Here is a 15,362-nt window from a genome sequence, read left to right as displayed (position 1 = left end):
ATTTTCACCTAAATGAAGCCGAATGTAGGTGAGATGAATCTTATCCTATGAATCTAGTCAGGGAAAGTAACTCTGGAAACAATAATTTTAATATTAGCTGTGATTAAAAAATTAGTTTAAGTATGACTTCTTTGGAAGCCAAATTTGAGCTTTGATCTTAAGATATTCATGACTTGGAATAAATGAAAATTAAGTTCTTGCCACCAGTTTTCATCTGATACACAAAGTTTAAAGGAAAACACTACAAGGCTTTTTAATTTTTTGGCTTGGATAAGATGTCTCAGAAGAGAAATTACATTAATTATATAAAGTACATTCTCATGCAAGTAACAATATGTAGAGTATTAAAAAGCAACAGAGAAACAAGATGAGAAAGCTATCTTTGTATTACCTTCTATTATAAGCAGATTTCTTTTCTGCAGAAAATAGAGGAAATACTCAAGTATACGGTACCCAATCCTATTTTATATCTAGGTGTCTTAATCTTCAAGGTCCTGAACTCTGTTACCACAGCATTTTCATCAAGTTCTGATTTAGAAAACCACTGCAGTTCATAATTTCTGAATTCCAAAAAAAAAACCCCAAATTCTCATCTCGCATGCAAATACAACTTTCCTGCAACTGTAACGGAAGTCACACACACTGCTATCAAGACAAAATTTTACCTCAGCCTGCATTTGAGAACAAGCCTGTAGCTCCAGTGAGGTTTTACAAAAATGCTGTGTTACCCCAACACAACATTCTCCCCCCACCTTTTTTCTATCACCACTTTTCTGCTCATGTTGCATCATGTCTGCTCACATTGACAGACACTCTTGTTCACTCCATGATTTTAAATGATCTGCTTTCAAGATACACCTGTTATACACCTGTATGACTCGTGTTTTCAGCTCTACTACCAGTCACCAGACATCGGCCCGACCTGACAGAACAGGTGTTTCTCTTGTTTAACCATATTGCCTCAAACCCAGAACAGCTCTATAGTACTGAGTTCTGGAGGACTTTATGATGCTTGTATCACCAGTTGTTTGTTCTGTTTTATGCTGGACATTGAGTTCTGCACCTCTAAGATTGGTACCAAGAGCAAAGGAAGAGAAAAGAAGTGCAGAATTTGTTATCAGTTTGGGTTTCCTCCCAGATTTTGCCCTAAACCAGGACATACTCAAGATGCATTTCTGCCTAGAGTCATCTTTTATATCTAGTCTGTAACTCTGCATTTCAGGTCTTCAAATCATGGAATCACAGAACATTAAGGGTTGGAAGAGTTCTTCATGATCATCTACTCCCAGCCCACTTGCCACGGGCAAAGACACCTCCCACCAGACCAGGTCGTTCAACCTAGCCTTGAACACTTCCAGGGCTAGGGCATCCACAGCCTGCTGCAGTGTCTCACCACCCTCACAGTAAATCCTTTCACATGGAAGAATTGCACAAAACCTCTCAACTAATCTGACAAGTTAATCATGTAGTCATAATTTTAATAAATTCCTCCATCTTTCCCCAGTGCTATGTCTGTGATGGAAGCTCATCTCTTGGGGGCACAGAACAATCCATTTCTCACTGAATTAAATGCACAGTAGTCCTATGGTGCTTCTTGGGGTAGCAAACACACACCTCAAACAGTGAAACATTCAGCTCCAGCTTTTTCCACAAGAAATTCAGAAGTAGGCACAAAAATTTACCATATGTAATTTAGAACTACAAAGGAATTCTTATCTCCTCTGTTTAAATATAAATAATAGTCATCCTGTATTACCAAATCTGAGTAATACAAATCAACATGTTTATCAAACATTAATTCACAAGCATATATACAACTGAAGTGGCATTAAGCACAACCTTTAGTTTTAGTTTGTTTTTTTATGAAATTTAAATATAATATTGATTTACTTTCAACCTTTTCCACATTTATCTTACATAAACAAGTTATATTGCCTGCATACAAATGTAAAACAAAAAGTATCTAAAATATAAGGGAGACCAAATTAAAAAAAAAATTATAAAGCACTGTAATGGTCTATTTGAAACATGAAACAGCCAGAATGTTGGTGAAACTGGATTTTTAATTGCAGATAAAGCCAAGAATCAACATATTATCAGTCAGTGTAATGCAGATGTGCAGTAGAAGAAATTTAATTCCTTTCAGATCAAATTTAAGACAATACTCACCAATTCTTTCCTAAGCTGAATAAAAAACTGCTTGCACTTGAAAGAAATTTTCACAATCTTCAACCTAAATGAAAAATAAAACCACAATACTAAAACATTTCATATATTGAATCATGGTTAAAGGCTTAAACACCTACTGAAAATAGACTTTCTAGAGAGAACAGATTTCATTTCCATGGACAAAAAAAAGAAGATATCAAAGATTATATAAAATAATTTGTATAATTTGAAACTTATGAGCTGTGCATTTACATTATCCATCAAATTCACTTGTTTACACCCTAAACCCAAGGCAATTGCTAATTGTGATATCTTTTCCCCATTCCAAAGCCCTAAGAGCTTTTATATCCCCAGGTTATTTCAGGCAGATGTTCTCTTTTCTGAGGCCACTTTCATTATCCCTTAGAATATGAAAAAATCCTTTGAACTTCACCTGATCCCTGAAAGACATTTTTTCTCTATGTTCTTACATGTCTTTAAATATAACCAGAACTTGTTTTAGTAAAATAGCTGAGATAAGATGTAAGCACAGAGATAGGACTCACAACCTTGAAAAAAATGATAACACTATTAGGAGGAAAAAAACATTTACAATATCACATGACAGGGAAACTGCCTACAGGAGTGTTCACCTTTCAGGTTATCTATAAACATATGAAATACTGACAGTAATTCCAGACTGTTTTGGATGGTCACTCTAATAGTAGTTATACAAAATGGGAAAAGACAGGCTGTATTTTCATCACAATCTAATGATACACTTTTTCAAAGAAATCTAATATTAGGATAGTTCATATATTTTATTAAATATACCAGAATATCACTTTGGTCAAGAAAAAAAAGGAGGTTCAAGTTGTAAAAAGAACAATATAATAACTTTCAGTTACTTGAAAAATGAACAACTGATACAATACTACAAGCTGACTAGAATTACTACTTGCATACTTATCACTTGCTGAATAAAAAACCCTTTAGACCAAGAAGGATGAGAAGCAAAACATTAACAGACACCTAAGTTGGATATCTATATATAGAAATTATCTTCTTAACTAAATCAAATGAAGACATTTTTCCCCAGGGGATTATTCAGAGCAGGAACCTAAGAGGGATGTCCTAATTTGGTGGGAGACTCTTTATCTACAGTAACAGAAAGACACTCTGTGAACATTAGTGTTTAAATTATGCTTATTTATATATTTTCCCATTTCTTTTTTTCTTTCCCAGCCTTGCCATTAGTTTAACAGTTAATAATAATAATAATAAAAACCCAGCAGTAATAGCTGTCCTATTTGTTACTTTGATTTATTTTTAAAAATGCTTAACTAATTCTTGCTATCAGAGTTAGTTTCTCAAGGATTTGAAACTTAAAGGGGAGTTACATCTTATCTACTGAATTCAAATTATTCCCTTAGCAATACATCAATCTTCATAGAACGTCCTGTGACAAAAAAATGCTTAAGGGTAATGTAGGATGGGTGTTATATTTGCTGGACATACACTACATACACTAATGATTATTAACAATCTGACTGTGGGAAAAACAGAAAAAATATTAGACTATTTAGGCTGCAGTTAATCAACAAATACGTTATTACTAATTTTTCTAACATTTTGGTGTACAGTGCAATTCAAAGAATATTTTAATATATACCTTTTCTAAAAAGGGAGCTCCATACACTTGGCAAAATATCAGATTTACTTAGCAATTATTCAGTTTACAAAAACATTTATTATCTTTCACTCCTTGGGGTTTCCTCCTCTGCTAAAGAAATTACTGCCCTTGGTGATTTACAAACTCAAGGAAAATAAGAATAATACATACAGGGTTTTCATCCTATCCCATAGTTTAGGCTCACAGAGTGAGGTCAGCTGGCTTTTAAGCCTGAAACCATTTGGAGCAGACTCAAAGCTGTAACATTAGCCAGTAAGGTCTAACTCAGCTGAAAAGAGCCATCGTTCAAGTACAAAGAAATGACTCAGCAAAGCTGATTCCCAGGTACTTTAAAAAAAATACAGCAGATAAGAAAGTTCCTATGCACAGCTAATACTCTGCTAGGCACTGAATGAGCATATCCATACTCAGCCCAAGGAAAAGGCACGTCTGCCTCTGCTTCCTTTCTCTGACTCTTGGCAATGCTGCATATCCAAGGGAAAGCATAGAACGGGCAGGCATCAATACTAATCTGGTACGGTTTTCCTGTCTACAGTCACCTCAAGCATCCTAAATAATGAAATATATCTTTATAAAGGAAGAGATATTTGAAATCCTAGTCTAAAATGCAGACTGAACTCTGATAGGTGGAAGGAATTTCGTGATACCAAGCCCTGGTTCTCATAAGGGCTTTGCCACCTTGACCCTCAGGAGAATGATAAGGCAGGACATGAGCAATTCAGCAAATTTCTTGAGCAAGACTTCTTTGACACAGTTTCTGGACCAGTCACCCAGGGAAGATGCTCCTGGTAACTCAACTCGTAAACAAGAAAGGATTGTCCAGATTTAGTAGCCAAACTTGGCTCCAGCAGCTGTGAGATGGCAAAACTGAAGTTCTTAAAGGAAATGGAAGGATGCAGCAGATTAACCATAGGTTCAGGAGAGGGAACTCCAGTTTGTTCAGAGTCCTGGTGGGCAAAATCTCACAGAAGCTGCCTTTGGGTCACAGGAACAGAGTACAGGTAGTCTTAAAGGGCAATCTTCTCAATCCAGAACAACCCCAATCTGCTGGGAAACATGCAAGCATGAGAAGAGGCCAGCCAAGATGCACTCAGAACTGCTGACTGGGCTCAAACACAAAAGGAAGTGTACAAGGTGTGTAAGCAGGATCAGATGACCAAGGAGGAACACAGTACCACCCAATCATTCAGGGATAAAACTGGGAAATCCACAGCACAACTGCAGTTGCAACCTGCCCTGGATGCAAAAGGCAACAAAGCTTTCCAGAGATACGTCAGCCACAAACAGGCTAAGAAAAGCAAGTTTCCAGCTGCTGAACAGGTGGTCTAGTAACAAATGAATGGCCGACATACTCCATGATCTTCTCCTTTGGTCTTCAATCTCCTTGGATTCCCAGGTCTCTGTGCCTGGTAGCAAAGTCTAGGGAAAGGAAGAATTATATACAATACAGGAAGATCAAGTTAGGACACGTGGAATAAAAGGCAGTGTCCTTTGTTTTCCCCTGTTCCTCACTTGTCTTCCTCCTGTTTCATTTCTCCCCATGATCAAAAGGTTCATAATGAGCAATTTAGATATAATATCAAATTAAGAGTGAGAAGGCAAAGACATTTTACTTGATTCTTCTCTAAGCAATACATTAAATCTTTATTTCCTTCCATATGCCTCAAAAATCAGGAGTACTGAAAAACAGGTATCCAAATATCTACTACACCCATAAAGCACTGAGAAGACATTACACAGCTCCAGGTGCATAGGAGCAAAAATAAATGGAAGCAAAAAGAGGTAGTATCAGTACTAGTGGCACAAGAGCAGCAGCATGATTATAGATAGAAAGACAGGGTAATAGGTCTATTATTGAGCTATATTGTGGAAATTGGTATTTCAGATTAGTACCCATAGCAAAAGAAAGCCTCTAACAGGGTGAAATGGGGAAGGGTGGCCTTTTTCTTTTTTTTGTAAAGACTAATTATATTGGTAACTACAGTCTTCACAGCAAGAAATTAGTATCCCTGGTATCAGCTGATATGGTTGAATACAAAGAAAAACTGCTTAGGTAATTACACACACACACAAAAAGCCACACTAAGAATTTAGATCAGCATCCCTGGCATGCAAACAATATGAAGCAGAACTCACAGAAACCTCCAACTTCCATTAGGGACGTGTAGCTTAATTATGACTTAGATTGTACATACTCAGTAATTTACCAGTGTGCTTTACAGAACCTATTTCGACTATTTTCCCAAAAATAACATCAGAAAAATCAGACTGAAATAAAACCTTCTTAATTATTACAGAACCCCATTTATAAAGCAGCCTTAGCCTAGAAATGGCTCCAACATCTCAAAACTGTCACTACATGAAGGATATTGTTCCTGGAACATGTCACTATTGTAAAGGCAGGTCTGACTGACAGTACAGTAGCTTGAGGTTTATCATTGCAAGATCCAGTTTTAATTTACCCAATAACCATGAAGACTGGAAATTAACATGCTTTGTAATTGTCTGAGACTTACTTTTCTTCAAATGCATACAGGTAAAATGTTGACCCGTGTTCAGTTGTACTGGCTGCAGATAACACTTTGATATAGTTATGTTTTTTCTTTCTTCACAAAAATCAACTAAAATTCCACCAATGACACTGCTTCTCAGCTTGGTAAACCACAGAATATGTAACATCCTACAATAAGCCTTGAGATGAAGCCCAGCACAGAAAACCAGAATATCTCAGAAATTCACTGGGTTGCAGAAAAGATCAAGTACACATCAGCAGCAAACAAAAATGCAAAATCAGGAGCAAATGAACAGTTCTGATCTTTTCTCTAGAACGAACAGTTTTTGTGCCTGGTGAACTAATGTCTGTTTTGATAATCTTATATGACTGACTTCACCCACTCAGAATGCAACTACAGCAGCTCAGCAACACAAGTAATAAGGCTGTCAAAGTGGATTCCAAGCCAGCAAAGGAAACCAAGGAAAAGTCACTTCTGCAGGAACTAAGAAAGGCATTTCCAGAATGGTGACATAACTTCTATAGAACATCACAGAGGTTATAGAGCACTTCTAAAGAGCACTACAGAAGTCACAGTACAAAACAGGAGTTCTCATAGTTCTTTCCTGACTTTATACAAATGAATAACAGGATCCCAACTTAAGCAGACTGATAAATAAGGTAGGATATTTAATGGGAATAACTCCCTCTTTACAGAACAGCTTTAAAATTATTTCAGTTAAGGGAAGGAATAAATGACAGCATTTTCTGCAGTAAATGCCCTTTTTTGATCATATAATGAAAATGGTTATTTACAGATGAAGAGATGACAATATGCTGAATGCTCCACCTCAGTTATTCACAAGTACCATAACTACATTAAATTTCAAACACACAGTACAATTAATTTATAGGTCACAAAAGAGAGCAGTCAAGCTCCAGGTTAATATTTTTTCAATTCAGCTGTCTCTTTAAAGACTGTAAGCTAGACCATCACACTGGCCTCGCTGTATAGTTAATTAAACGTAAAGTATGCTTACAGACTCCTGAAGAAGAAGAGTATTGAAATTCATTACAGTTTCATTAGAGTTTCAAAGTTGTTTAAGAGCACAGCATGCAGACCAGCCCACAACAAAATTCCCCATAGAACATAAGGTAAATAATTTCAACATGATATGATACAACTTAAGTTTCAGTCTTTTTAAGAGTGGTAAAAATATTTTGAAATAGCAAATAAAAACATTAAACAACTGTCCTTACCACTGAAAGGTGTTAATTCGTACTCTGTTCTTAAAAATTAGTATTCCACCTGACATCACTCCAATCATTATTTCATTGTTACTCTGATCCTTTAAAAGAAAAGAGAAAATTACTTGAAAAACAATATATTTTGAAACCTCATGTATATTCATTCTCATCTCTCTCTAAATAAACAAATTAATGTGGAAGGAAATGTGTTTTAATAAAACAAATAAGAAATTAAATTATTCCCTCCTACTTAGGACAAACCCAAATGTTTGCTCTAAGTTCCTTATAAGCTACCACAAAATTTTAATTTATCAAGTTAGATCTTCTGTCTTTCACCGACTTTGAAGAAATAAATACAAGAATATTCTGATTTATTAAGAATAGCAGCACTAATAGACTGGCTTGGCATTTGCTACACTAAAAGCAACCAGCTTTTTTTTTTTCCTACCTGAAAGGAAATTGCAATCTCAGAACACAGAGAGGAGAGACTCTAAAACAAACAATATTGTAAGCATATTTAAATAGCATAATTTTATTGAAATATTTTTGCACTCTAATCAAGCACCTGCTGTAGAACTCTCAATACGTGTGCAATAGCAGTAGATAGAGTGAGCAGTTAAGTGGGGAACATTTCAAATTCTATTCCAACTTTCTAGCTGGAACCAAATTAAATCTTTTCAAAGCTGACAGATCCTTAAATATCAAACGCACATTCAACAAGCACATTTTTCTTACTCACCATTAGCCAACTGAACTGGCATTTAAGGCAACAAAGCTCAACCTGATTAACACACAGATAACTAAGCACAAATTTGAGCAAAGAAATATCCTCACTAGAGTGAAACAATCGATATTCCATCAGTAAATCCCAGTTAGGCACCTAATAAGATAATACTTTTTCTCTTGTAAGCAAAAGCCAGGAAGCCTCACTAAAAAGCAAAGTGTCTTTTTACATAAATCTCAGAGGAATACATTTTTACACTGCAGCACTAGTTTGTTCAAACTTACCCTTGCATAGTGCAATTCAACTCCATAAAGTTCTAAGGTACGTGCTGTATTGAGATAATTGAACTCTGCTTCTGCAGGAGACAGCCCTCTGAAAGAAAGCAGCTAAATCAGAAACCTTCTAACATAACCTCCCACATCAGGCTCCCCAGGTGAGTGCAGACAGAAAATCTGCATTCATTCTACTACTTCTATCCCCACCCTGAAATCTGAATTTTCTTTCTCATGATAAACAGACTCTAACCCAAAAATTTTAACAGAAAAGAACTTATGTTTCCAAAACAACAAAAGTCTTGACAAGAGCCCACAACACATTTTATTTTAATGCACTTTATCATTTGAGTGTTTATGGAGCCCTAGAATCTGGAAATCAGTTTTACAATCCTGTATTTGGTGGTGGTAATTTCAACTTAAATTACCATCAACTCCCTCAAATGTCTTTACCCTAGCTAAGAGAATTTTCTAAGCCTTTATCTGAAATTTAACATAACATTCTATAGTTTTGAAAGCAAACAATGTGACCCGATCAAGCAAATGTTTTACAAATATTGCTTACATTTTGTTAAATTTAACTAACAAAAGGCACTAAAGTTCTAAAATAGTAACACACAATGTTACATATTGAAAAAAAATATTTTCCATTGCTTCACTGCCTTTTCCTCTTTCTGAAAGGTCACAGACTCACACACAGGAAAGAGCAGATATTGAAGAAAAGGACTTTGTTACTTCTAAAGTAACTCTTTTACTGGTGAGAACATCATGAAAACAAAGCCCTTATGCTCAGAACATTCCCAAAGACTCAAAAAAACTCTTAAATAAAATATATCCAGCTAAGCTACTATCCTACATAATAGGCACAAATACTGTTTTCAGAGTAACTTTAACTTAGCACGTTAACTTAGATACAGATAGTCTGTATAGACCATCAATGGTATTTATTATACAGATATTTAATCCACAAAAAAAAAAATAAAAAAAAAAAATCACATTATCTTAAAAGAAACAACCAAAACCAAACAACCAAAAAACCCAACACCCCACCCATCCAGAAAGCTTTAAGAGAAAAATACTATTTTGTTTTATATAATAGCACAGCATCAGCAGTCAGGATTTGACAAACTCAGTATCTTCTGATGTAAATCCTTACATGTGCTGCTGATGTAATTTTGCTATTTCTTTTTCAAAGTCTTGAGGCTGGCTAGGGATGAAAGAATATTCTGAGAGGTAGCCTGGCAAGTTTTCTGAATGGTTGTAGTCTCCCAGCTCGGCTAAAATATTAAAAAGAGAGGTTATTGTTTATCACTGATGTACTTGGCATTGTGCAATGCCCCCAAATTCACATGAGTCTGCTCCCATATAATTTATGATCCACAGCAAAGAAAAATAGAGAAGACATTTGAACTCCTGTTTTCCCTTTTGAATAAACAGTCACATTTTCAGTGAATACCACAGAGACTTTTTAGAGAGAGCTTTGATTATGCATTTATGAAATAAGTTTGTAAAGTGTTTAATTTTTAACAGACAAATTAATCCATAAATGCTGTCATTACAGCTAGCACTAAGTAGGATATAAATATAGGATAGTATTAAATTTTTCTCTTATTATTTTACCTTTGCTTGTTTTTATGTGATTACACAATTTTATTCTTTTAACACTACACTGCTATTTCATCATGAAGATCTGCAAAATCCAGCCACTCATTCTGCACCAAGGTACATTCAGAAGCATTAGAAAAATATTTTTTGCACATTCAATTGTATGTATGGAAAAAAGTACACATACATACACCTACATTGAAACTATTCTACTTGAAACTACTAAAAAGTGTATTTACGTAATTTGTAACACTTTCCTAAAATTCTAAGAAATACATTACAATCACACTTGTCAGAAAACAACATATAAAGAACATTTGCTAAAATTCTTTGAGGCTTTCTAACTACAGCAAAAAAATAAAATTCAGCTTTCAAGATCTGTAATCCACGTAACAGATTTACAGTGATAGATTAGAAATACAAAATGAAAAGTGGATAGATAACAGTAATATATCATGATATGGGGTTCTGGGCAGGCCTAGCAGCACTGACAAGATGGATAAAGGCATTTATGGAGCAGGAGGATGAGGAAAGGAAGGGAAGGTAGAAAAGAACTCTGGGTCTCTTGCATCACCACAAACAGATCCTACTTTAAATAATTTAAAAAAAAGAATATTGGACCAGGTTTTATAGCAGAATGCACTCCTTGCTAAAATACAAAACTACAGGACTGAAATCTGCTATTTACATGTATTTATGAAGAATCCAGGAAGTTTACTACTAGGCAGGTACAGGAATCATTAGAGCTCTGCACGCTGGAGAACTTAAAGGCAGCATGATCTGGCGGATAAATGTAACTCCAATGCACTGTGTATACCCACCACTTCTACAATATTTTTAAAAATCCCATATTGCATTCTTAATACCCTAAAATGTTATCAAGTTTTCATAGTTCCTATTATCAAGTACTTTTCTAAGACAAATCCCTATGGCATGACAGCATTTGCAGCACAATTTTTCAGGCAGATGAAGGGTGGGAGTTTTGTTTAAGAGAAACTGTTCTATTGATCGACCTAGAAAAAGGTAACCTCTGAGCAAAACCGTGCATAAAACATGACATTAACATTACTATGTATTTTTTATCAAAATATTAACATGGACATTATTTCTCTGATATGTCCCAAGTATACAAAGTACTAATGTGGATGTAAGTACCTTTAACAGCAGAAAAACACACCGATGTGAATGAATATATTGGGATTGGTTAATTTAAGCTTATGAAGAAAAAGTGAGTGAGGAAGAAAACGAAATCTCAGTTTTGAAGAGTCATCTACTCACTGGATGGCTTAAAATTGCCAAGACAGGTATTGAACTTTTTGGCCAGATAGGACCAGAACTCTGTTTTCCACAGCTATTTGGAGGTTCACTGTATAGTATGTCAAAAATGTTTTCATGTTTTAAGAACTACTTTTTAGTATCACTCTCAAGGCAAAATCCACAATTCCATGCCTCGGAATACACAGGAATAAAAGAGTATTGATTTGGGGTTTTCTAACAGCAGAGCTTTAAGTATTTTTTCCATATCCAATTCAGCAAAACATGCTGGGGGAGGACAACCAATCAATTTCCTTAATCATGAGAAAATTAGTACCATGCTCACAAACACCACAATATAATGCTATACAAAGCTATACATTCTTTAGAAACTAATCAATAAGACTTTTTATGTATTTCAGTACTAACATGTATATGAATACTAGTGATACTTACATTGAACAGCATAGGAAGCCAGAAGAGCAGCAGTATTATAAGGACAGGGCAATCTGTTTTGTTTTCAAAATGATAAATAAATAAAATTACATATTTCATATGATATTAGGCTGTTTTAAAAACCCTAGTCTTTTATAGTCTATAGACAAATTTGACAGGTAGTTATAATAAACACTTCCACTTGCATAGACAGTGATTTATTCTTAATATGCTTTTACTTTTGCAGGCAAAATCTCTCATTATTAACTTTTCCTTGACCAGATTTGCATTTAATGTTTAATACAAGAAAAATGTCTTACCTTCCATTAAGAATGTCCTGCTTAATTTGCAAAAAGTACTGGTACCTTATTTAGAAAAGCAAACAAAAAAACACTATAATTAAAAAAAAAATCCGTAATTTTTCATCAATGTAATGTAATTTGCTTTCAGTTAGTGCAAAACTAGCACTTGACATTTTGCATGCTATTTCCTCAACTCTACTAGGAAAGAAATGAAACTTTGCTTAGTAAAATAATACTACAGCTTGGTAAATTAAAGGATTTACAGGCTACGAAGTTACTATGAAGTTATCCATTATATTTCACTAAAAGGCTACAAATTTCAAAATTCTTGCTGCTTTATACAACAACCATAAGTTGAAGTTTGCATCTGTGTATGAAGGTACCCTCATACAAATGATTTGTACTCCAGGTAGATAGAACTAATTTATTCTGAGTATTTGATACTGCTCTATTTTCATTTATATTAATTATTCTTAGTATTTTGGAGTCACATTGTTATTACGAAAGTTGTGGACTCTATTATGTCAAATAACTCTCAATTAACTTCCCGTGAGCTTCTAAAGTTTTCTTTTAATTGCTATGTCAAAGAAAGCTTGTTTTAGAAATTCATCAAGTTTTTCCATGCCCACTCTTTCAAGTCAGGAAGGAGATGGATTTAACAAAAGGAATGGCCAAACATTTTAAAACACAAACTACTTCCCACCACAGGCATCAGAAACACCATGACTTAAAAACTCCAACAAGCCGGAAAGTACAAACAAATTTCCCTCTAAAATTACTTCCTTTGTTTCTCCAACAAAACCCAAACATTTTGCTAACATCTCAGAATGAATCTTTTCTTCATTCAATTTAGTTCCTTCATATTTCACTCAGAGGTTTTACAAAATTTGAAAAAAAGTATAACATTTACATCACGTAGCAAATCACACCTGCTACAAAGTTTCACTGAACTAGAGATTGCAGTGGGGTACCATACAAGATTTATCAAGGTGGCAGGATGTTAGGAAAAAACTTCAACTTTCAGAAGCAAAGTCCTTTTAACAGAGTATAAAAGCTGCTGTAGAATTTGTCTCCACTGCCTTTTAAATGTTTTATTAAAAGTGTCAGTGAGTGGCAAATTTAAACATAATTCCTGCTTTCTTATAAATTTAAACCCTACATTATTACTATTAAAATAATCATCTGGTTTCTTTCATGTAGTTCTGATTCAAAAGCTGGGCTATACCTATTTATTATAAACATCAACATTACTTATGAAAAGCACAAAATACAAAATATTTCCCAATAAAAACTTCAACTAAGACATTAAAGGCAAAATATATCACTTTATTACACATAATATAACTTCTCATAATTGTCTTCAGAATGTGGATTATCTATCACTTTAAGGCTTTCACAAACATTTACCAATACACACAGAGAAATTAAATTATTTACAAGCTATTTAACAGCAGAAAGGTAAAGCATTCCATGTTTGTAGGAAAATGAGGGAAAACATTTGTGAACTGACAAGCAAAGATTAGTGTATGAGCTCAACTCCTATAAAACCATCTAGAGATTCTTTAACTAATTGGAAAGGCAAGAAGCTTAGTTTAAAAGGTATTAACCTCAAGTTAAAACTTGGACAAATTTCTTACTGATTAAGAAATGTAATCAATTACAAGTTAAATATATATATTAAATAGATGTGCCACACATGCTTCGCTTTAGCATCTCTTCACAAATATACAGCTGCATCTCCATTTTATTTGCCTTTTTTTGGTATAAAGCTTTAATAAAAACATTTCATGGTACATAAAGGACATCTTGATTAAGGAACACCAAGCAGAGTTCATCTTCTGTCCACTGTTTTCAGTGAACAGCGAGGTTAATGGCTTGTTAGCCAACCACCCCAGTTTGAACACTAAATCCTCACATATTATTGAGCAAAATGGGAAATCAATAGAAGCTTTAGCAAAGCAGATCTGCAAAAGCCTGAACAACAGAGTCCAGTAAAACAACAAAGGCAGCCCTGCATTACCACGTTTTTATCTTGCTTATATAGCTATAGCTAGAAAAGGCAGGACACAATTAATGCTAATGGAGTCAACGTTAATAAGCAATTCTTCCTGCCATGAGGAGAACTAATGAAGCTTCGTTCCCTTTCCAGAGCAGTTCCTGAAGTGAAGCTCTCCAGCACACACTGACCTCTCCTGACCCGGGGCATTCAAACCTGCCTCGCTCACGTGAATGCACAGAGGCCTAATAAGACACGAGCTTGCACTGAACCTTTCCCTGACATCTCTTCATCCTGCTTCATGTGCCAAGTTATTCCTCTGTTTTCATGGAATTTGCAAAAACTGAGCATTTTGGAACAGTCTCAGCTTCAGTCAGAATTAGTAGAAGTTTGCACTCTTTTCTTTCTCTTTTTTGAGGTGGGAATATGTTAAAGGACCCATATTTGCAACGTGGTATCCTAACTTCACTCCAAAAAAGCCCATGGATAATATCTCTCTCTTTATAATAATTCCAAATACAAATGAGTTTTCTCAGGGGCAATTAGGCCTATTAGCAAAAGAGGCAGAGCTGACCTAGATACAGAAACCATACATTATTTCTCATTTAAAAGAGAGCAGTGCTTATAGCTTTGTATTTAGAGAATAGCACTTCTCCAGTTTTCTCCTTCGTTATGGTTTACTCCAAACTGATCAACTTTTATCCTTTTTTCATCTGCTCAGGAATATTACATACTTTAATTCAAAAAACATGTTTTTTTTTATTATTTTAATAGAGTAAATGTCCAAATTTTCCTACAGTAAATATTTCGGTAAAACAAAGCCTCATCCAGGATCTCTGGGATTCATTTTGGTGAATTCTGTCTGCATAAATATGCGCAAAATTTTGTCCAAAATATGTCAAATCAAAGGAATTTATAAACAAATGTGGACTCAAATTGTCAGAGTTTTGGTACTTAGGTTTCAAAAGCTATCCTCAACAATATTTCTGAATGAGGCTGACCTGTTTTCAGAATGGCCGACATCCAAAAATTCCAATCTGTCAATTCATGCCATTTATGTAGAGGGCCAGAAGTAATTAAAAATGGAAAATTTGAGGGATTTCTTCAGAGACTAATTGCAATTCCCAAGCCTCTGATTTTGATTCACACTGAGCATTTTCTTTAACAGATTTCAACACACTGCTATCAAAATAA

General features: G+C 34.8%; 1 protein-coding gene across 6 annotated transcripts in view; it reads right to left on the bottom strand.

Moving 5' to 3' along the window:
* The window catches only part of PTPN4 (protein tyrosine phosphatase non-receptor type 4), a 110,039-nt gene that overhangs the window by 44,959 nt on the left and 49,718 nt on the right, over nt 1–15,362 (bottom strand). For 5 of the 6 annotated variants that reach the window (XR_015804907.1, XM_088168251.1, XM_088168252.1 and 2 more), the window contains exons 6-12: nt 12,191–12,235; nt 11,892–11,944; nt 9,733–9,853; nt 8,589–8,676; nt 8,029–8,070; nt 7,593–7,681; nt 2,170–2,233 (exon numbers count right to left, since the gene is read on the bottom strand). Coding sequence is in view for 5 of the 6 variants with exons in the window: in XM_088168251.1 (XP_088024377.1) it covers nt 2,170–2,233; nt 7,593–7,681; nt 8,029–8,070; nt 8,589–8,676; nt 9,733–9,853; nt 11,892–11,944; nt 12,191–12,235 (502 nt within the window). In the remaining variant the exon portion in view is untranslated. The remainder of the gene's footprint in view (nt 1–2,169; nt 2,234–7,592; nt 7,682–8,028; nt 8,071–8,588; nt 8,677–9,732; nt 9,854–11,891; nt 11,945–12,190; nt 12,236–15,362) is intronic. The other variant, XM_088168253.1, reaches the window with a different exon arrangement.

Source organism: Sturnus vulgaris, chromosome 7, assembly GCF_052056855.1.
Source record: "Sturnus vulgaris isolate bStuVul1 chromosome 7, bStuVul1.hap1, whole genome shotgun sequence".
Taxonomy (NCBI): Eukaryota; Metazoa; Chordata; class Aves; order Passeriformes; family Sturnidae; genus Sturnus; species Sturnus vulgaris.
This window is presented reverse-complemented; position numbering and strand designations above follow the sequence as displayed.